General features: G+C 39.9%; 1 protein-coding gene across 2 annotated transcripts in view; it reads left to right on the top strand.

Annotated features, from left to right (window-relative positions):
• The window catches only part of draxina (dorsal inhibitory axon guidance protein a), an 18,713-nt gene extending 1,767 nt beyond the window's left edge, over positions 1 to 16,946 (top strand). The window contains exons 2-7 of one of the 2 annotated variants that reach the window (XM_023414030.2): positions 7,677 to 8,197; positions 9,260 to 9,483; positions 13,793 to 13,913; positions 14,402 to 14,494; positions 15,097 to 15,186; positions 15,698 to 16,946. In XM_023414030.2, the coding sequence (XP_023269798.1) occupies positions 7,699 to 8,197; positions 9,260 to 9,483; positions 13,793 to 13,913; positions 14,402 to 14,494; positions 15,097 to 15,186; positions 15,698 to 15,810 (1,140 nt within the window). In that variant the 5' untranslated portion in view covers positions 7,677 to 7,698 and the 3' untranslated portion in view covers positions 15,811 to 16,946. Of the gene's footprint in view, positions 1 to 7,673; positions 8,198 to 9,259; positions 9,484 to 13,792; positions 13,914 to 14,401; positions 14,495 to 15,096; positions 15,187 to 15,697 lie in introns of both variants that reach the window. The other variant, XM_023414029.2, reaches the window with a different exon arrangement.
• Positions 16,947 to 22,572: the final 5,626 nt, after the last annotated feature.

Raw genomic sequence — 22,572 nt, 5'->3', positions numbered from 1 at the left:
CCCCCGCCCCACCGCTGACCGGTCAAACTGTTCCCATGCGGAACGTCCAGATACAGACCCAGGTGTCCAGATTTTCTCGGGTTAGCAAAAGAACAAGTTTTGTTGTTGGTTTCAGAAGCCAAAGCTTTGTTGTGTTTTTGTGCGTTAGAGGGGATTCAGCTGGTGTCCTTATCTGCCACCAAAATGAAAGATGCCACCGACACTTTGTTCTAATTAAGACAGGATAAATCCTCCCTCTGTCTCCCTCTCTCCCGCTTTGATTTCAGTTTCTCTCCTCTCCCTCCCTCCCTGTTTCTCTCTCACTTTTTTATTTTTCTTTCCTGCTCTCTCCTCTCTCTCTCTCTCTCTCTCTCTCTCTCTCTCTCTCTCTCTCTCAGCATTACATCTTATTTTCTGCTTTCCTCTCAGTTTCCCCCCTCCCTCCTACCCCCCTTTTGTCTCTCTCATTCTCTCTCCTCTCTGTGGGACGCCTCTTGCTGTGCTTCTGGTGCTTTATGTGTCTCACAGCATTTTTGGAACATGCCTCTATGTAGGTGTCTGGAGGAGGTTTCCCCGCTGTGAGTGTGTGTTTGTGTGCATACACTGATTGCAATAGAGAGGAAATCTGTGTGTGTGTGTGTGTGTGTGTGTGTGTGCAGGCCTTGGTGCACTCAAACGGGAGATAAGGGCCTCATTGCAGGATGCCACTGATGTTACCATGCATCAGTGACAATGTTCTGGTCTCGTCCCACATCTGTTGTACCTGCGACCAAATTACCACTGAATCACTCGGCGTCTCCGTGCTCTCTGCTTCGGCTCACTTACTGACAGATGGACCTTCCTTATGGCTCTTGTTTTTTTATCACCCTGTGTCGCTCGCATTTACCATCCAATACACACCTAAAAGCTGCGAAAAGCCTCCCCAGTCGACGTGTGAATCTCACCAATATTGTTTGCTGAGGATTCTGGGAGACAAAGCACTTTTATATTGCTGAAGTCAGTCATATTGGCCCTTAAGGAAATGAAGTTTTATGGTGTTAACTGCGGCTTTGGCAGAGGTGTTTATTATGCAGAGGCATTAACTAGAGCTGTAATTTGGGTGCTTGTTATTGAGCTGATATTTATGATAATTCTGTGGTATAAACGAGGCCTATTTTACACTAGATGAAAAATATAAAACCAAGCGTTTATGCATCAAATATTCAGCATTATTGCTTGATGACAGACAGGAACGGTTTCTCTGTGGAGTGAAGCTGAACTGTATTTGTAACACAACAGATGATACTTTTGTTTTTCTTTGCGACTGTTATATTTGATCATGGCTTTTGAAAAAAATTATTATTATCCTTCGTGCCTGTTTAAATCAGATACTTGAGCTGCTGCTGCTCAATGAAGCGTGCAGCTCAAAGGAGAGATTTAGCTTGTTCCTGTGCAGCAACACACTCCCAGAGTGACCTGTAGGTCTCTTTTTGACAGCCTGTAATAAATTTTCAAATTGAGCGTATGTTGAAAACACCTGATTAATGGCTTGCTGAAGACTTTCTGTTCCATTAGATATGATCTACTAATCGACAGGAATTTTTTTTTTCTTGATTTAAACCTTGAGTCTCTGCATGTGACCAGGAAAAAGAAGACGGCCTCTGCCTGTCATGACAGCTCTGCCTCAGCCGCCTGTTTCTGGAGCCTTTGTTTGCTGGATCCTTATGGCCCTGCTGGTTGCTATGAGAGATAAAACAACAGGAGCAGATGGCTCCTGGAGGTTTGGTGTCACAGCAGGTGAAGCTAAAAGATGCGCACATACAGCAGTTTAGTACCAGGGTCGCCTCCTGCTCTGCCTCACTGCTTTTCCTGCTTACCTTGCTCATCTCGGCCTCAGATCTGGGTCCACTCTCTGTTAAGTATATTTTTATAACGAGTGTGTCACAGAAGTACCGCCATGCTTAGGGGACTGACCGATTGATCACAGACTGGAGAGAGGTCTCTGATCTCATCAGAGCTTAATCATCCAGCCTCCAATAGTGCCCCCTTTGCAATTTCTTGCAAGATTACCTATCGCTTCATACTTATCCCACTCTGCTCTGATGCATGTCTCTCTGGTGGCCATCTCACACTGTTACGCTGTGCTTATAAAAGCTTCTGGCACACACATACACACACATACACATATATATATTGTGTTTTCTACAAAATGTTAACCATAATAATCCAATATTAACCTCTATGCTCCTCCTCTGGTTTCCTCAAAATGTAGAATTGATATTAAGATTTTATTATATTTTATATTGCAGTACATCATTTCTCTCCTTATATTGCTGAGCTCAGATGGCCATAAACTCAACATTACAACCTGGAGATCTGAGGTCACAGTGAGATATACAGTTGTCCGAATGTTGTGTCCTTTTTAAAAAAAACCTTTATTTGTTGATTTTTACTCAGTTATTACCTCTGCACTGTAAATTTCCCCTGATATCATGAGTTTCCTCTTCTCTTCTTAGAGGACGAAGTCCTGGTTTTAGACACCAGACCTGTGTGTGTGATGCAGACCAAATGTGACAAAAGTGACATTTTTTATAATATTTTAATTATACTATCAGCAGTAGTAAAATTAATGCTAATATAACGTTAAATGGACGCATTACATCAAAATCAAGACTTAACATTGTTGTTGTTGTTGTTGTTGTTGTTGTTGTTGTTGACATTTTTAAAGCTGAGGTGATTTCACTGTTGGTTTTCATAACAGCTGCCAGTCCCTTATTTTGTGGTAGCAGCTGTGTTGAGCTCATTTCAAACTTACTTTCGTTCAACACCACTTGTTTTCCATTTGTATATTTTAAGGCATTGAATAAATGGCTGAACTGAAAGGGGCCGTCACCTCATGTTAGTCCCCAGGCTGCATCACATGGTCCGGTCCTCCAGTCTTTGCAATAATAATAAACCCTTCTCTGGTAAAGCTCTGTATTGATTTTCGGATGGGGAATAACTTTGCTTTCCAACATATCTAATTAAAAAAAACTCTTATTTATGTTGTTAAAGCCCTTGAAAACTTTATTACAAATCTTGAGTATTTTCCTATAACCATAAATATTCATGATTAAATAAGCAACAATTAAAGTTAAAGTTCAGAGGAAAAAACATCAACACTCTTTCAAGACTTTGTGGGTAAGGTTTGATTGATAAAATAAGTCAGCAGCCGTGCTACTGCCTTCACATCTTGATTTAAATGTTGCTAAGTCCTGATTGGTGCAGGGAAATAGGTGATCTGCCCAACCAGAGAGAAGATTTCCGATGAAAACAGACATACAGAAATGACTCAATAACCAAAACTCTTGATATAGTAAGAAACTAAAGGAGGAAACAGGTTTTCAAGGCCTTGAACATGTTTTCATTCCTTCAACCAAGAAATGAAAGACCAAATTCTTATCATCGGTTTTTCAATACACCATCAGTCACTGTTTAAATGTTGCAGTTCAAAGAGGGTGGATTATCTCATTTGGGAGTGGAACTCGTTGTCTCGTTTGGCCTCCCATCGCCTCAGTAGCAGATGCTTGCCCTGCTGTGCCCTACCTACTACACACAGCCATGTATAACACAGGCTCTGGCAGGAGGCTATGTTGTTCGTGGAGGTTGTTTATCACACACAAGAGACTGTGCTTAAAACCCGGAATGCCACCCAGAGTGCTCCATTATCATCCCCGTCCTGTGTTTCCTCAAAGGACCACCTGTTAGGAGGCACATGAAAGTCTTAGAAAGGAAAACAGGACACTGCTGTGCTGAGATACTTGGTCCTCTTCCATCACCGCCTGCCTTCCCTTTCACATGACAGGTCTATTCAGGCCTAAGGTTTTGATGGGGTTGACACATGGTGCCTTCTGTTGCTATGGAGGCGTTACATCTTTGGGAAAATTAATTTTCGAAGGGTCACATTGTTGCTGCATTGCTTAGCCTCCTGTGTGATAGTGATTAGTCCTTGGACACAATAAATGGCCAGGTTATGCTTGAAAGGACTTGTTCATTTGGCGTGTTCTCTGACCATATGCAAAAATATGTTTGTACCTATTCAAAAAGAAGCCCCTTGAAAGAAGAGCGAAAAGAGAAGGAGTGAATGTTGGTAGGATAACAGCACACATCTTCAAACAGTCTCCTGGAAAACATTCACAGCCCGCCTCTAATTCATTCTGATTCAGAAAGGTGTGAGGCACAGGGGTTTTCCAAAGCTGTTCGATGACCCAACAAGCAGTTTTGACGTACACTGTATATTTGTCTATATTCTCTAGAACAAAGTCAGGACAGAAGGTGGATCTATAAACAGTCAGCTCATGGATTGATCCTTTATATGAATTTATTGACAAATCTGCTGATGCGTTTCGGTATAAAGCATTCATCAGAGCATTGCCCAAAAAAATTTATTTTTATTCTGGTCCCTTAAGTATCCCTTGTAAAGTGGTGGGTGGACTTTGTTTCCTTTCAGATAGACCCAGAATTATTGTTTCTAGGCTTAATGCTAAGCTAAAACAACTGGCTGCTGACTGTAGCTTCATATTTATCATACAGACATACAATCTTGAGATGTGATCCAATAGATTATCCTCCATCACCGCGACCCCGTCCAACAGTTAAATTCGGATGTTGTCTTACGAGATCAACCTTCTGGTCGTACGGGGTCCGGGCCACGACAACAGCAGCTCCTCATGTGTCAAACAGACAGAGTGTAATCCTGGCTTCCTGGCTAAACACTTTGTGCCTGACATGGACGATTGCCTGCCCCCCTCTGAAGGCCTGTTTGGAGATAAAGGTCTCACCTCAGCAGCCAGGCTCACACTCTTGTTTGCAAAACTGCACAGCTGGTCGAACTCCCAAAGGCCAGCCGACGCAGTCTGCCTCTAAATCCCCTGGGGCTCTGCCTGCACTCACACTGCAAATTTCCCCTGACATCACCAGCATCCTCTCAACCCCACACACACACACACACACACACACACACACACACACACACACACACACACACACACACTGTTCTGTTTTTAGAAAAACCTAAATAACCCACTGTAAACCCAAGAATGTGTGTGTTCAACTTAGTGTGTGTATGTGTGTGAGTGTGAAGATGCAAAGAACTTATAAACCCCCGTAACTCCGCCTCACATACAGAGGCACACACACACACACACACACACACACACACAACACACACACCATCACCAGCAGCTCAATACTTCTCCCTCATTGATTTTCTGTATGCCCTGCGCTGCCATTTGTCTTTTAACACAAAGGACTCGCCATAATGACGTTGCACGCTCCTGTGGCGATGGATTGTCTCAGCCCATTAAAGTGGAGGACAAAACAAACCATATCATATTAACCATAACCTGTTGTCAGTTTTCAAGCTGGTGTTCCTTCATCCAGCACTAGTTGTTGGTGTTGTGGATAAACATATTGGGCTGGGTGCAGAGAGGTGTAGACCAATACGAGCTTCAATGCAAGTCCATTAAAGTTTAGATAAAAGTGGTGTGTATAGTAGTACCATGATGATCTGTAAGTCATGTGACTGATCAATGGGCTGTATTTAAAGAACCAGAAACAACCTCAGACACCATCCTGATGAGCAAGATAACTGAAAAGGTTTTGGTGAAGTGAATAAAGTCTGGTTTACAGAAGAAGAGTTGTGCGATGTATTTTGTTTAGATTATTAAAAATCATGGAATCTAGAGTTTTTGGCACATCAAACTGATCTTCATAGTTTTATTTATCAGTACAGTTTTAGTGTTTTCACTTTTGGGTGTTAAAAAATCTGTCAATTATGAGCCAGAATTTGTTGGTTTACTAAATTCTGTATAAATGACTTCTAAATCTAAATGGTTTCAAGTTAATTAGAGTCAGAAAAATAACAAAAATTACTTATTTAGGTTTATGTTTATTTCTTCATTTATTTGGATCCCCATCAGCTTCCACAAAGTGGCCATTTGTCTTAACATATGAGGAGTTTAGTGCATTCCATTAAACATACATTTGGGCGTTTTATATGTAGGCTAATGCTCCACTTATTGCGACACTGGAAGAATATCTCATACCTGATATTTCAAATTAAAGCCATATTGCTTAAGAAATATTCTCTCTTTGTGGCTTCCTTATGCTGAAATCGCTCAAAATGAATGTACAACTAAATGTCGTTATGTATGCAAATAAAATTTTAGTGACATTAAATAACATTTACCATTAAGCCTGACTACCATGTAGTTTGGTGCCTAACGATGGGAATAAAAAAGAAAGAATGCTTCCACTCCAGTGCTTTGGGTTTTTTTTTTTTTTTTAGACTCAACACCATCCTTTTATTCATGTTTGGACAAGGTGCTGGGCCATTAATGCAGATATCCAGAACCTCATATTTCAGTTTAGTCACACCACACAGATATGTTGACTTTAGTAATGAAAGGGAGGGTTGGAGGGCCCTCGAGACCACTGAACAGGCAGTGATGAAGGATGTGCGCAGTGCAGTATCTCGTATGAAGAAAGGCATGAAGTTACAGGCATGAAGTCATTTCTAAAAAGAAGTGCTTGTCTATCTCTTTATCACCTCCTCAAACCTACCGAGTCCAGATAAATGGGCCCATTCAGGAGGCTGAGAGTGATGTAGCCTGAATTCAGAGGATAGGTGATGGGAGAATGGATGCTACAGAGGAGAGTACACATGTACAATAGTTGAGGACTTATGTGGTTTCAGATTGGAAAAAGCTGGGGCTTAGCTGAGAGATGTCCCTTTGAGGCAAGTTACACAAATTTACATGACGGACATTTTCCCAGAAAAAAATTTTCCTGCATGTATTTGCTAACACGGGAGGATGTAAAGTACCAACCTCTTGCTAATTTGTATGTAGCTCATGAAATCCTACTTGTGTAAATGATGCTTAATATTGTCCAACACCATAAACTGAAAAAGTACTGATCTCCTATTGCTAAAAAGTACACAATGCAGCCCATAAGCATAAGCCTACACACATTAGAGGCTACAGGTTCAGGAACATTGCAAATATCAATTGATTTTGGTTTGAGTGGTTTTGAATTGATTTTAATGCGGTGAAATATGAAGCCTGTCCTTTGAGTATCAAACCTAAGTTTGTAGTCCTTCTATCTTGCTCCTTTATATAGGATGGCAGCTAGATTGTATTCACAAGCTAATGGAAGAGCTTCTGAAGGTTGTAGCAACTGAGCAACTGAAGGTTTTAGCCATGAATCACAGAGGAAGTGGGTTCCATTTACTTTCTTGAACCTAATGTACAAATGTATCAGAGTGTCTTGATCATGTCTCCAATGATGTGTCATTGGATGTAGTGCTGTAACAAGGGATCATTTTCACTTATTCTGAACAAGAAAATATTGAAAAATGGCAGGCACTGTGTCCTAAAGCCGATGGTGATGTGTTCTCATTACTTGTTTTGTCTGTCCAAAAGAAAACTCTAAATATTTGGTTTACAATCATTTAAGACAAAGTCAAGCAGCAAATTCTATTAATTGAAAGCAACATTTGGCATTTTTTCGTGAAAATAACTGACTGATCAATTATCAAATTTGACCAAGACTTGTTTTTTTATGAACATTCACCAATGCAGCTTAAATCCACCTTAAGTTTCAGTGTCAGTTATTTGATTCTAATTACCCAGCAGACTTTGTACAGTACCGACATATATTTTCTGTATTCCCAGCAGGTGGCGTTGCGTTGTACAGACAATGGCTCTCTCCTGGAGTCTGCTCCTCGCGTTCCTGTTTGCTACCCTGGCGCTGTCACACACTGCTGAGCCCAGAGCTCCTCATGGCAAGAGGAGACAGGCACAGACCTCAGCAGGTGGCAGCAACACCCTACAGCACCCTCCGCAAGGTCTACAGGGCCACGGTTACAGTAGGGAACGCGGGCACGGGAGCCAGGGGGCCCGTGTTGCCAAAGGTGAAGCTGGGCTGCTCTCCCATAGGCCCCTTCACCCCCTGGCCAGGCCTGAGGATGATGGGACAGGCTTGGAGGGTTTGAGCCCTGTGAGACTGGAGATGGGCCCCAGCAGGGACAGAGACAGAGTTCGAATGAGTATGAGGAGTCCATCCCAAGGTCGGGAAAACCAGCTTACGGGGACACGCAAAGGGAGAGGGCACGGACACGGGAGTGGGCATGGGCATGGACACCACTTTGAGCACAGGAGACAAGGGAGTCGGCGTGACAAGGGACGACATGGTAAAGGTGAGCTCTTGCCAGATCTGGATAGAGTAGATTGTATTTCTAACAAATGATCCTTGACTGCAGTGGTTTCCAATATTGGGCAAACATCAATTAGATAAAGGTAATTTTAACATGTTGAAATACAGAAAACACAAATGTGAATTATAAAACTTAATGATTGTTGAATTTCACTTAGCTGTATCAGTTTCAGGGTCCTGGTATTGTTGTTGATGCTCAGTGTCGTACTGTCATGACTTACAGGGACATTTCAGTATAGCACAGAGCCACACCTGCAGTAATGTGTGAAAAAGGCTCGCTGTCTTCTCTTACTTGTTTTTTATTGTGAGACAACAGGGAACAATGCAGATCAATATCAGTTAAAGATCAATTCACCCAACTTACAGAAGACATATTCGGTATCTATCCATTCTCAATTAATGTACCAACATTAACATCAGTCTAGTTTTCTCACTCACGTCTATTGTTATAATTTTGGTTTTATTTAGCCAGGTTGTTAGATATCTCCCTCAGCTGCAATACAGTGGCGATGGTATTGAAGAACACTTCACACAGACTTCATTATGAAGAGTTTTATTAGAACCACTTTATATAGAATGAATAGTTATGGTCTGTGGATTATCCAAAATAACCGGAAAACTGTAGCAGCTGCTTTTCTAAAAACCTAACTTTTAATAATGTAAGCATCACAATGAAATTCTATTCGCCACCACTATATTGGGATGGAGGCAGAAATTTCAGAGACCAATAACTCAAAAGCTGGAGAGATAAAACCCAAAACCCAAGATTGAAAGTTTATTCTTCTCTTTTTTTTGTAATTTGGGTGAAGTGACACGTTAAGTGATATTCACAAAACATTTAGGATTGACAGATCTTAAATTTTCCATGGGTTGATTGGATGGACTGAACCTTCTCACTCAATTAACTATTTGTAAAAGATTTTTTTGTTACATTTTGAACCAATAATGAAAGTAAACAGGATCCATGTTTGTTAGATAATGTTAAATCTTGCAGCCATAACACATCAGTATTGGAACAATGTTTTCTCTATCTGTGTCTGTCCAGGATTTTCTACGGAGCCTGAGCTGAGGTCTGCGTTGAAGGATAGAGATCTGTTTGAGGACCCTCCCTCCTCCTCCTCCTCTGCTGCCTCCCCCTCCATCAGTGTGACCCCGCCCAGTGAAACCCCCTCCCCCATTGCCGCCGTCTTTGGCTCTGGCTCCTCCATGGTTACCACGGTGATGAACGAGCATCCCCCAACGCTGCCCCCGGCCTCCACCAAACCCCAGGTAACCCCAGCAAAGCCCAAGTGCTTATTAAAGGCTGCGTCTGTTGTGCCTTAGCGTGGTTCCAGTGTGCGGGGGAAGTAGAGCGAAAATGGGCCCCATTACTGCCGTTGTGCTGCTGCAAACCTCATAGCTCATCTTGGAAATGACACTCTCTACAGTGTGAACCCGAAAGTGCTGCTGGTGAAAAATATCCTCCGGCAGGCCAAACTCACTGGCTCTTGGTCACAGTGTGTTTGATAGATAGGAGTGTGTTCTGTATAATAAAACTACACCTCTGGGATCCAAATTACACAGTTCAGAGCGAACTACCTTTCTTTTCCTTTATTAGAAACCACGTCAGGACAAAATGTATGTGACCACGGAGAGTCTTTTTTGTCTCCAACTTTGGGCACATGCTATGAAAAATCTGCAGGAGTGCGTGGGGCACCACTGACCACCTGTCACATTCACCCAGCATGATGCTTCAGCAGTATGTATAAACAGGAGGAAAAAAAATGTCCCTGTGCCTCTTTCATATCTTGGAACCATTACAAATGAGACTCTTAATGACAAAATGGTACCTGATGTCAGTAGATACTGAGCAAGAGCCTGCGTCATGAAAGCTTTTACATTTGTCACAGAAGCTGTTGAGAACACACAACAGCTTGTAGGGCGTTCGTGGGAAAAAAGCTGCCAGAGTCACATGATGACTGACACTGTTTGACAGTTGTTTTGTTAAACAGCTCTGTTCAAGAAAAAAAAACACTACTAAACCTTCAAACTGAGACATTTAAAGGTGATATATGTACATATTTGCTATTGCTACATAGCCAATGTTGGCATTAATGGCTGCTTACTTACCAGTCTAAAAGAAATGTTGTGAGTTCAGCATCAAACAGTGGAAGGGGAAATGCCAGTGTTAACTCTTGTTTTTTCTTCTATTTCTATCATTTCTTCCACTGAAGTTACCATGCTAACCAGCTTGCCCTGGCTCATAACCATCTTGTAATTGCGATAGTGAGTCATTCCAGTCTGCCCTCAGTTCAGCATGAGAGGCTGAAGAAGTAGCGCTGTCCAGAGAGCATGTTCTAACCTCTTGGCTTGTAAACCCAATGATGGCTGAAGTTCTTGGCAAGCAACCATTACCACCACAACCATCTGCCCCCTGTGAGAAACCACATTAGGCAGCAGAGAAAACTTACATATAGCACCTTTAACTTTTTGAAAAAGACTTATATTGATACATATGAGGCTAGATACTGAGAGTGAAAGAAGAGCGAGATGTCTTGATTCAAAACTGCAGTTATTTGGATTAAACTTTCTATAGACATCGTACCACCTGCAGATTCCTGGTCTGCCACTTTTTTGTACTTATCAGGAAAATGGAAACATCTGTCTTTGTAGGCGATCAACCAAACAACCGCTGCTGTTAATATACTGGTGAGGACAGTTTAAAAAAATGGACCGTCCATTCTTTAATTCGGAAAATATACAAATTTCTTACAAGAGTGATATTAGCTGCGAGGGTTGTAAGTAACACAGGCAAGGTGGACCCAAACAAAGACACAAAGTCAGCAGATACAGAGATGTAAGTCATTAATAAACAAAAAGTGTCTTGCCGGCTGACAGGTGGAAAAGCTGAAAATCAGGTAGACAACTCAGGTAGCAAAAGCAGAGAGGAAAACTCACTCAGGAACATCAACATGAAACTGAACAGAAGCACAAGGTAACACAACGCAACAGAACTGAACAGACAAACTGATGAATACAGAGACTTAGATACACAAGGGATGCAAGGGTAATAAAGAACAGGTGAAACTAACTGGGGCGGGGGACATCCGACCAAATACACAACAGGGAAGTGATTACAAAATTAAACAAGAGGCACAGAGTCCAAATGAAGTCAGATTCAGATTTACCCTGAGGTTTTAGAAGAAGTTATGGTGACTTTGAGAGTTTCCCCTGGTCAGTGTCTACGTTTGATGTCTTTAGACTGACAGTCTACTTGGTATTCTGTTTTCAAGACATCTGAGAACCAGGGAGACTGTGCAATGCCTTTAATGTGAGAGCAGTCAAATATTATTGGACCAAGAAAGAAAAAAGTGATAGCATTTCCTGAACCCAGGTTCAGTGGCACGAGCACACAGAAAGGCTTCTTAATTAATGTTCGATCTTCTGTTGATAGTTTAATGAGCAGCAGAGCAGACCTAGTTAGCCCCCTGCAATTAATCGCATTGATATTTCCATATAGGCTTATTTCCTGAGGGTGAAAGGAAACAAGTATGGATCTGTTTACATGAAGAGCTTATTTTTTGATGGATGGAAGTATTCCTCAGGAGACAACTCAAACTCTTGCCGACTTAATTATCCTGTGTAACATTTCAATTTTGTTTCCTCTGTTTGAGGAAAATGACAAAAGTAATGTTTTACGGCTTTTATTGCGGAAAGTTATGGCTGAGCAATTCACCAAGGAGTGTTGTTTTACAGCAATATCATAAAATTCTCATCTGAATGACATTATTTTACAGAGGTAGAACATTTGAATTTATGACACTCGGACCTGTGTTTGAATTTATGGATCAGTCCAGAGGTATCCAACTACTGACTTTAACTGTTTAGGAAGCAAGCATAAATTTAAACTGTTTTTTTTTCTCACAAAGTAAAACATTTTCGCCACATGCTCAGGAGGTAGAGGAGCATCCAAAATGGAAAGAATCAGATGTTCATTAGCTCCAGATTTTTAGAGTTGAAAAAAATGTTGAATTTCTTTTGCATGCATGAAATTCTTGATGCAGTGTTGGCTGACAGTGGTTTGCATACCCTCCTCTTCCAACATTTACCATTGACTTCTTTAAGCCATGATTAAGATTATTTATTAACCTTAATCAAGTACCTTTAATAGCAAACCTTAACCAAATAGGTGGCAGATATGATCAAACTGTTTATGGTCATATGGGAATTGACAAAATACTTATTTTGTGTTGGTTTGATAAGTATGAGATTGGCAACAGTTCACCTACAATAGCAGAACAAATAATATTGCTGTGCCAGAATAAGTCAATGTACTTTCCAATGTCCTTAGTTTTAAAGGAGATATTTGTACCAATGTTAACTTTCACATCTTTTCTTCTATTGAAGTTAGCATGCTAACCAGCTAGCTCCAGCCCATCTCGTCACTTTCCGAAAGCGACTCACGGTAGCATCCAAAGACGTAGAGCTGCTCAGAAGACATGTTATAGTCTCTTGTCTTGTAAACAAAAACAATGGCCAAAGCTCTTGTCAAGCGACAATCACCACCACCTGTTCCTGGCAAGAAACTACGTTCAGCGGCAGAGAAAACTTACAAATAGCCCCTTTAAGGATAACTGACTACATTAACAAATATTTTTTAAAGTTACTTTCCTTAACAATGCTCCATAGAACGGCTTCAACCGCAATTAGTTGGTGACTTGACATACAAATTGCATATATATGTAAATATCTTACTAAACTAAAATCAATCAATCACATAGACGGTGCAGAAATAATAAGTATAATTTGATTGTTCACCCCTGGATGAGTTTCATTAGTTGCCTGCTGCCCTCACTGACCAGAAATAAAGCCTGAGGTTGTGTGTAATGAACTGTATGTTTCCATCTATGTGTCTTCATATTGTATATGCATTAATAATACAAATGCTGTGAGATATCTTTTTATTCCAGGCTGTGGGCAGACATGTTCTCTGTTATCAGTTGGCTATCGATTGGTTTTTAAAGCTCTGCTGCTATCTCTGTTTCCTCATTGAGGTCGTTTCATGAATCAATGAAGCGTTACTGCTGCTCATCACAATACGTGTTCGATGCGTTTCATTAAGAACACCCTCATTTTTTTCACCTGCAAAACAGAGTGAACTAATCAAACTATCTTCTATCTATAAACTATCTTCTGCTGCTGCGGTTTAACTGAAGTAACATTCATTTGCGGAGACAGAGCTGATCTCTCTAATGTATTCTCCTCAGCAGTTTATGTACTGGATAGTGTGAAATTTGGGATTAGTTTTTAATACACATCTTCATATTCTGATCACAATTGTTTTTGAATACATAGATATAGAAGATTTATAAAATATTACAATGTAAGCAGAATTTACACGGCATGGTGAAAATAAATGAAGGTGGGATTAGGAGTTTACAGATCTGCATATCAGCGTGTTTGAGCTGTCCTATGTGGATTACTTATACAGAACGTGAGATAAGCTGGTATGCAAATGTTCCCACTGAAATGTAATTCAATAACAGTTGTGATGTAACAGGATGTAAGGTGTGGCTTCAATTTATGTTTCCTTTTTCAGAGGTCTGGTCGAGGAAAAGGACAAGGAGAGGTGATGCCAACGTTGGACATGGCGCTCTTTGACTGGACAGACTATGAGGATATGAAACCTGTGGACACCTGGCCATCTTCCAAGAAGAAAGGTTAACTATTTAACTGTTAGTTTGAATGTGTGGTCATAAAGTGGCTCTGAATTGAAAATAGCTTTGGTGGAAATAATCCATTTAAATAACCAAGAATCTACAGCTACACTAGCAGCTCTGTGATGCTGCACTTAGGTAAAATGGTGCTTTGAACAAAATCCTCACTATCAGCATGCTAAGATGCTAACAGTAGCAGTGCTAGCATGTTGATTTTTAGAAGGTATAATGTCTGGGATGTGCACCATCTTAGTATCGGATGTTAGCATTAGTTAGTCCAGTGGATACATCCTCTGGGCACCAATGTCTACACAGACTTTGGTGAGAATCCATCCGGTAGTTGTTCAGATATTTTAGTCTGGACCAAGGTGATGGGCAAAATAACACAAGCATAACTTCGCAACTGAGTGACAATTGTTTGTTTGAGGCTGCATATTAATCAGAACCCTTTGGGATCAAAGTGTTGTGTTTATCTCTTTTGCCTGCTGCAGACAAGAGGCGGAGTAAGAACCTCAGCAGTGGAAATGCGACTGTAGACGCTGATGCCATTGAGCCGTGTGACCACCACCTGGACTGTCTCCCAGGTAAGATCGATCATACGTGTCGCTCTTGACCACAGTGGTGCTGTGGTGCTCCAACAAACAAATCTTTCATCATTTCGTAAAATATTTTTGTTGCAGCTGCATTGGGTGATATTGATGGCCATAAATAGCTGCAACAACTTACTTCCACTTCTAACTTCCTTTATCCAGGGGAGTCCCACCTAAATGGGGTCACTAGATAAATCTGAGAGGCTGTAAAATGATTATGAACATTGAGAAAGAATAGATTTGCAACACAACGTTTAATTTGTTCTGCTAAACTTCACTTTTTGCCTTGTGAATTTCTCAAATTATTTGTCACATAATCATAGGCTGACTTGCTCATAACCCAGAGACCAATACACCAACTGAAAACAAAAAGCTTTTCACTGTAAGTGTTTAAATGGTGACTTCCTGCAGGCATGCTTTAATTTAATTTTGGCAGAACATACGGTCCTGGCAGGGTGTGTGCTTTGAAATGATAAGAAGATTGTCATTTTAAGTAATGCTGTCATCGTTTGTTTTTCAGCGTTTCACATTAATCCTTCCCATGGGAACATCACGTGTGTTTAGTTGTTGAATGTTTTGTGCTTGTTCCATTGAAGGTTCTTGTTGTGACCTGAGACAACACGAGTGTAAACCTCACAACCGAGGCCTCAACAACAAATGCTATGACGACTGCATGTGTGAGGAAGGTGAGTAATTAGAACATTGGGGTAGTAATATGCCAGTGTGATGCACAGCGGCTTTCAAAGTTAAAGTAATGAGAAATCAGTAGCACTTCATCTTTTCATGTGGCGCTCGTGTACTTGAGCCATTTCCTCACTGTTTATAATTAATTAAAAAAGTCAGTGCCTAGTGATGGGTAGGGGTCCCTGGAGTGCCCAAATTAGTGGCAGACTAATATAGTGGTAAACAGAAAATGTCCCAGTGTTAATAAAAGTTGATTTTCTCATAAAATTGTTTTGAGCTAAAAACGCTGAATAGATTGTTTGAAAGTGAATGTGAATGTGAATTTGAAACTGATCTGGGTTCAGTTTTAATAAATATCAAAAAAATGGTTGAATACTTCCAATGAGTTCAGTGTTGTAAAGCATCGATTTTAAATGTTAATTACTGAAGCTCTGTCTTCTCTATTCCAACATCCACGTCTCTCTAATCTACGAGATTCAGTAAGCGTTTATTCTTTTTCTGTCTCTGCTCAAGGGTTTCGTTGTTATGCTAAATTCCACCGGAAGCGACGCGTGACCCGGAGGAGGGGTCGCTGCGTAGTGCCAGAGTCAGTCAGCAGTGACCAAGGAGGCTTCATCACTATCTGATGAAAAGATGGAGGATGAGATGAAGGAGCTTGGAAGGAGGAGGGACAGGAAGAATGAGCCCATGACCACTCTAACATAGAAGACAGTACAGCCAAGACTACACATGACACTGCTAACAGACCGAGTGCTTAAAAGTGACGGCTTTAAATCCAACCCCAAAATGTAAAGCATCCAAATGCCAAAATCTGGTCAGTTAAAACAAAACAACAGGTAATAAATACTGAGTGTTGCATTGTGGGATGAGCCCTGCACCTTAATCCAGCAAATCACCATCTTTAAGCACTTGATTGATTTAATTAAAAAAGGAAATACATCAGTCTTAATTTGGTTTTGCTCACTCCACAGTCACTACAGGGGCAAGCAGGTTGTACAAGAAAACATGAAGAGAGCTTTTCAAAAATCACTCAGTCCGCAATGACCAAGTTCTAGAAAAGGAGTTTTTATTTGTTTTTAATTGGTAAAAAGATTCACTGGGCTGGTGACAAGTCACTGAGTGAAGTTTGGAAACAGATTACTTGTTTCTGTTTACCACAGCTGTGGTTGCTGTTGGTTTGGTTTAATTTAGAGAAAAACACATTTTGTGAATTTTGGAAAAACCCATTGACCGTTTCTGTGTTGCTGATCAGAGTCAAATAGTGTTTACAAATCATTTTTAAAATTCAATTACTGAACTGTGCTTGGAGTCCCAGACTGGTTCAGCACCATTCACATTGACCAAGTTGTCACTTCCAGAAATGATGCTAAAATTACTTTGAAATACATGTTGACCCTGCTACAATTAGTTTCTTGGCACTCCGCTCAACTGGTTCTCCAGACAAACACTAAACATTATTTGTAAATGCTATTTGAACTTGTCTGTTTCCCTGTATTGTAAATATGAATGTGTTTGAATTGCAAACAGATTTTTTTTTTTTTTTTTTTTTTTTTTAATTGATACCACTACTCTTCAAATGTACTTAACGGTAGAATGATAAATGAAGATGCTTGTTTGACCTTCCTTATACATGTCTTAATATATGTTTTATTTATAATGTACTTAAACACGTTTGTCTATATATTGTGTTTTTGCCTTTTTTGCCTTTTTTTGTTTTCATGATTAAACACTTACTAGAATAAATAATCTGTGCTGTGACTAATATTTGCAACACTTCCTTTCATCTAACTTCATGTTAGACATTAGCATGTACTTAAGCTTTTTATCCTAAAAGCAAATATTGAGACCTTAAAACAATAACTGTCACATATGCCATTGTGTTGTGAGTCATCCGAAAAATAAATGTTTATTACATTTTTAAATTACATATAGGTCTCATATATAGACAAACTGACTTACTATTGTAATATGTATAATCATAATAACAGACTTGCATACTAAATACATATTTATGAGGACATGGCCTTTGGTGAGGAGGAAACTTTTGAAGTTTGATTTGCATTACTGTGCAGTCTGTTATCACGATCTTTTGCAGGATTTGACTAGACTGCAGTCTAAATCAGGCCTGTGAAAATTTAAGAACCAGAACAGTGATGGAGGAAGTACTCACATCTTTTACCTAAAATACCAGACTGTCTTCCTGTAAAGTACCAGTGCATCGATGTAAACATTCAAAGTCCTACTTAAGTCAAAACACCAGAGTATTATCAGGAAAATGCACTTATTTGTAAGTTTTGCTATTGCTACACAGCCAGCATTAGCAATAACAGCTGCTGAAACATTGTGAGTTCAGCATCAAACATTCCTTTACTCGCTTAGAGCTGTCTAGTGGCGGTAAGCAGCACCTAATTTGCCCTGGCCTGTTTCTGCCCGTCTCATTACTTCCCCATAGCCACTGTAGCTTCCAATCTGCCCTTAAGACTGGTTTGACCAGAGGTTGTATTATAACCCCTTGTATTAATGAAGGTAATGATTGCCGAAGCTATTGTCAAGCCACAATCTTTGCTCCCGGCAGGAAACCACGCTCAGTGGCAGAGAAACCTTACAAATAGTCCCCTTCAAAATATCAAAAGAAAAGTACTTGTTTTGCAGAAAAATGCCCCCACACTGATATTATATTATATTCTTAGATTGTTGACATGAAAACGGTATTATACTGTTGTACTGTATGTAATCCAGGTGAAGATAGCTGTAACTAGTTTATATGATTCCCAACCTAGGGATTAGGCCCCCCTCAAAGGATCACAGCATAAATCTGGGGGCCATGAGATATTCACTGAGACTGGTCAGCCGCTCAAATTTATTTTAAGACTTAAATTTTTGCTTCTGTTGTGAAATATTACTTGATGGGCCTGCTACAAACTCACAGACACGACTGACATAGCTATACAAAGTACAAGGTTTCCCTCTGAAATGTAGTGGAGTCGAAGCATTCAATGGAAATATTGTATCTGAGAGAGTATAATCATTTACTATCTAGCACTGGACTCTGCAGGAGGTAAATGAGCGTCAGGATGTTCTGAAGAAGCTTTGATGGCTTGTTTCACGTGTTGAGATAAAACTCGTCCTTCCTCATTATCTCATATCAGCTCAAGTTTTGAGAACGAGAGAAATCTTCTTTGGTTTGCAACAAGAGAATAAAAAATCGTGACACTCACACTGTGAGACTTTTTGGGAATCTTTTCTCAAAACAGATTTTGTCAGATTAAAGCTTGGAATAGCTTCGCATTATCTTTTCTTGGAAATCTTTTGAGTCGGTAATAAGGCGCCATCCAACTCCGTGTGATAAACTTTACGCTACAGTCTTTGAAGCTCATTATCTCTCAACCACACTGAACTGTGTCAGAAGCTTTTAACGCAGAGCTTACGACACATTAGAGAAAGTGCAAGCAATAACATTCAGCGTGTCTCTGATCAGAACACACAAGGCCTCTGAAAATCTATCCGTATCAATATTTGATTAGATGGAGAAAGTAACACTCATTTTTCTTCCCTAAGAAGCAGCTCAGTCGGACTGTGATTGTGCCGTCCTGATTTACGGCCACAGAATAAAAGCAGCAGTGATGTATTTTTAATACTTACCTCTGACAGAATGCCCTGGTGGAGTGCCCTGTTGAAACCTGGCCTACAGCCAACAAAGTGATAGATTACACACAGCCACATCCCGGCAGAGGTGCAGCTTCACATCACCAACACCACAAAGGCACTTCTACCTTTCTTAAGCATTCCTTGAAGTAATTAATTACCAAAGTTGCTATCTTAACCCAACTTTTCAAGATTGCAGAGCAGTGAGAAGATTTTACATTCGAGGAAACAAAGGTGCAGGGAATGCTGCAGTCTCTCCTCAGCTTCAGAGACAATAGAGCATACCATAAATCATATGATGACAGGTATTGAAAATAGATATAAATGTGTATAAATTAAGCACGGAGGACATGTCTTTAACACAGTCTGTGTTGCATGAAGTTTATGCACTCCGTCAATCGCTTGTCAAGTCTGTCGCTGCAGGTTAGGAGGTGAAAGGGATCATTTGTTCGCAATTACATTAGCTGCTCCAACCGCCGGTTTTTCCTCTGATAGTTAAAGCCATTACATCTCACATTAAATAACATGTCTGTCGCACCACAATCCCATTTTTACACACACATCCATATAGAAACACTTTCAACCCAGCACATTAGACAGCTAAATTCATCTCTGCAGTGTTTGGAAAAATTAACAGCTTCAATCAGAGGGAAAAAAAAAAAAGTGATGAGTCATGTGCTTTCACAGGGGTCAGGGGTCACCTGGAGGTCAGGGTTCACACTGGATATGGGAGTGCAGGGGCCATCCGGCATGCTTGATTCATAACATAGATCATCTCTTTTAAGGAGGACAGAAGCAAAAAGGAATGAGTCCAGTTGTCGTCATGAGTGCATAGCTCATTAGCATGTTAAATACATTCCCGCTGCTCTCGTCCACAGTGACCTACAGTGAGTTCAAAGGTCACATGTGCTTAAATCCTGAGACCGACATCATTTCAGACGAGCAGAAAGGTGCAAATGTCAGCGACAGCACCCACAGAAGCGTGAGAGGTGAAGAGCCTTTGTTATGTATACTGTATATAAATGTAGAGCAGTCTGACAAAATCATCTTAACACAGGATCCAAGTAATAAGCTCTTTCAACAGCTTTCAGCTGCATCTCATGGTCTTCATCAGGGGATGGAGTTTGCCCAGTTGTAATTGGCAACGACTCAAATGCCATCATGTGACCTTTGTGTGGTCACATGATAATAGGTCGGCGTTTGATGGATTGGAAATACACGAGAATATGAGGAAAACGCCAGAGTACACTGTCATTTGTTGTAGGCGTTTCTGAAGAGATACATGTGTTTCCAGGGTTTGTACAGGTGTAGGCCTATAGGTGTATGGGTGCATTTTAAAATCTGGAGAGGAAACAATAAAAAAAAAAAAAAAAAAAAGACGCACTTCCCTTATAGGCTACACCATCACAGAACTAGATCTGTTCCTTAAGTAACATCTGTGGATGGTTGCCATGCTAACAATGAGTTTTCTTTCAGGGAAATTCCAGTTTATTACAACTTGGGTCTTTTTTTTTGTAGTTTAAATCATTACTGTTACCAAGTTAATTGCTGAACTCTCTTTGACTAGTTGTGTGTCTTGGATTAAACAGTTAGTTTGGTAGTAGAATATAATATTATCTGAAACTATCCTAAAACGAGGGATCAGTCACAAACTTTACATAACCTCTTATTCTTCCTATTTCACGTGCTGCTGCTGTCATGTGTCTTCTGAAAGTAAATAACAATAACGGGATAGTACAAGATAAGATCTCACAATATTTACTCCTGTAGAAGGACAGTGACTGGCAAAAATGACAATCCGCTTGTTTGAAAAAGGGAAGTTGTGACATGTCTTTGGTGCTGGACATGAAGTCAGGGCACAAATCAATGGAAGTCGTCCTCTGGGGTTTAAGAATCAGCACTAAATTTCATGGTAAACTGAGTAGTTGTTGTAAAAATAGATACAGTATATTTCTGTGTGAGAGGATGGATGGGCAAAAATCGAACATTTCCAAAGGCCACGAACGAGCTGATAAAGTGACTGCTGAACTTCAGTCTGAAAAACAGATACTTCAGCATTTAATTTAATCAGCTGTGAGCTAAATCTGAGTCAGTCCATCTCAGTCTCTATGTGTTATTTAATCCCTTTACTAACTTCAACCTGAACTAACCTTATTGTTGCTCACAATTGAATTTGTATGGAAACACTGAGGGAGAAGATTTTCATGGTTACAACAATGGCCTGAAGGAGAAGTTGCAGGGAGACAAAGTGCTGCATTAATCATTCAGAGCTCACGGTATACGATAAGAAGAAATGTAGCATCTTTTCCTCATTTAGGATGGATTCCTGTTGAACTGTTGAACACCAAAGCAAAAGTCTCTTGTGCTCTAACTCTGATTTTAGGTCTTAAGATGAAAACCTGATATTTATGGATAGTTTCTAGGGATGGTAATATCTGTGTGTCAGTCCAGGCTGAAATCTCAACACAACTACTGGTTAGTTTGCAATGAAATTTAATAGTGACACTGATGGGTCTCAGGGCAAAACTCCTACTGACTCTAGAGATCCCCTGACTTTTCCTGCACTAAATCTGTGAATCATATCTTCATTGAGATTTAATATTTTCCTTTAGTATTTAGTAGTGGAGATGAAATGCTACAAAGTCTGAATATTGTGATTATATTTTGAGATTTTTGCCAATATTAAAAATGATGACTATTGTGTTACATGTATTGAAGATCAGCGTAGATTACTTCATGTAAACATCTCAATTTTACCCATAAAGAAATGTAATGTATGACATACATCAAGAGTGATGTTGCCATATGTTAACTGTAGGGGGATATATTATTACGACATACTGTGCATGTATGAAATACCCATAATAAAATGTGTATATGTATAGCAAATCTTTAAGATAATTTTTTTCATTTTAGATGATATAACGTGTTGCAACCATAATGATGTATATCTAATTTATATATGCAAGTTTATTTTAAAAAAACATACATAAACAAATCTATATGCCTATATGTGATTTTATTATTAATTTCTCATTAATTTTAAACATGTTTTTCTTCCTGTTCTGGAAAAGTAGTCTAAGACATTTGGACTCTACTGTATCAACATGTAGCCTACTGACAGTCTGATCTGCAATAAAAGCATACAAATATAAACATACTATTTGTATAGGCTAGAAATATACTGTATGTCAATATATGCATTTTATTCATTTTATATCATTCATATCAATTATTTCATATATGGAAATATAATATAGATGGAAATATAATATGTATATATATACAAGGTTTTCCTCTGTGTCAAAAGCCTCCATCAGTCACAAACTCTTAAATAAATTTTAATCATCACACTGCTGCCAGCATGTGTTGCGCACCATGTTACTTTGTTGAAGTGACCAGTAAAAGTAGCGAAGTACCAAAATCATTGCTCTCATCTAAATATTTTAAATATAAATCTTGTATTTTGTATCTTTCGGAGTAGCTGAGAAACTGAGCAGTTTTTTTTTTTTTTATGTTCAAATCAGACATGCTACATTCCTGATCATTCACTGAAAGCTTGGGGAAAAAAAATTACTGTGACCAATGTTGATGCTCATGTGGTTTACTTCCTTCTGAGAGAGGGCCACAGCGACATCAGAAGCACGAGAAGGGGGGGGGGGTCACATGGAAAGCAGTCAGGTTGATGTCACATGGTTTGTGTTTGCAGGCTGAGCTGAGCGGAGGAGGGGCCTTGGAGAGAA

This window comes from Seriola lalandi, unplaced genomic scaffold, assembly GCF_002814215.2.
Source record: "Seriola lalandi dorsalis isolate HSWRI2012SDOR001 ecotype SW California unplaced genomic scaffold, Sedor1 jcf7180002054520, whole genome shotgun sequence".
NCBI lineage: Eukaryota > Metazoa > Chordata > Actinopteri > Carangiformes > Carangidae > Seriola > Seriola lalandi.
This window is presented reverse-complemented; position numbering and strand designations above follow the sequence as displayed.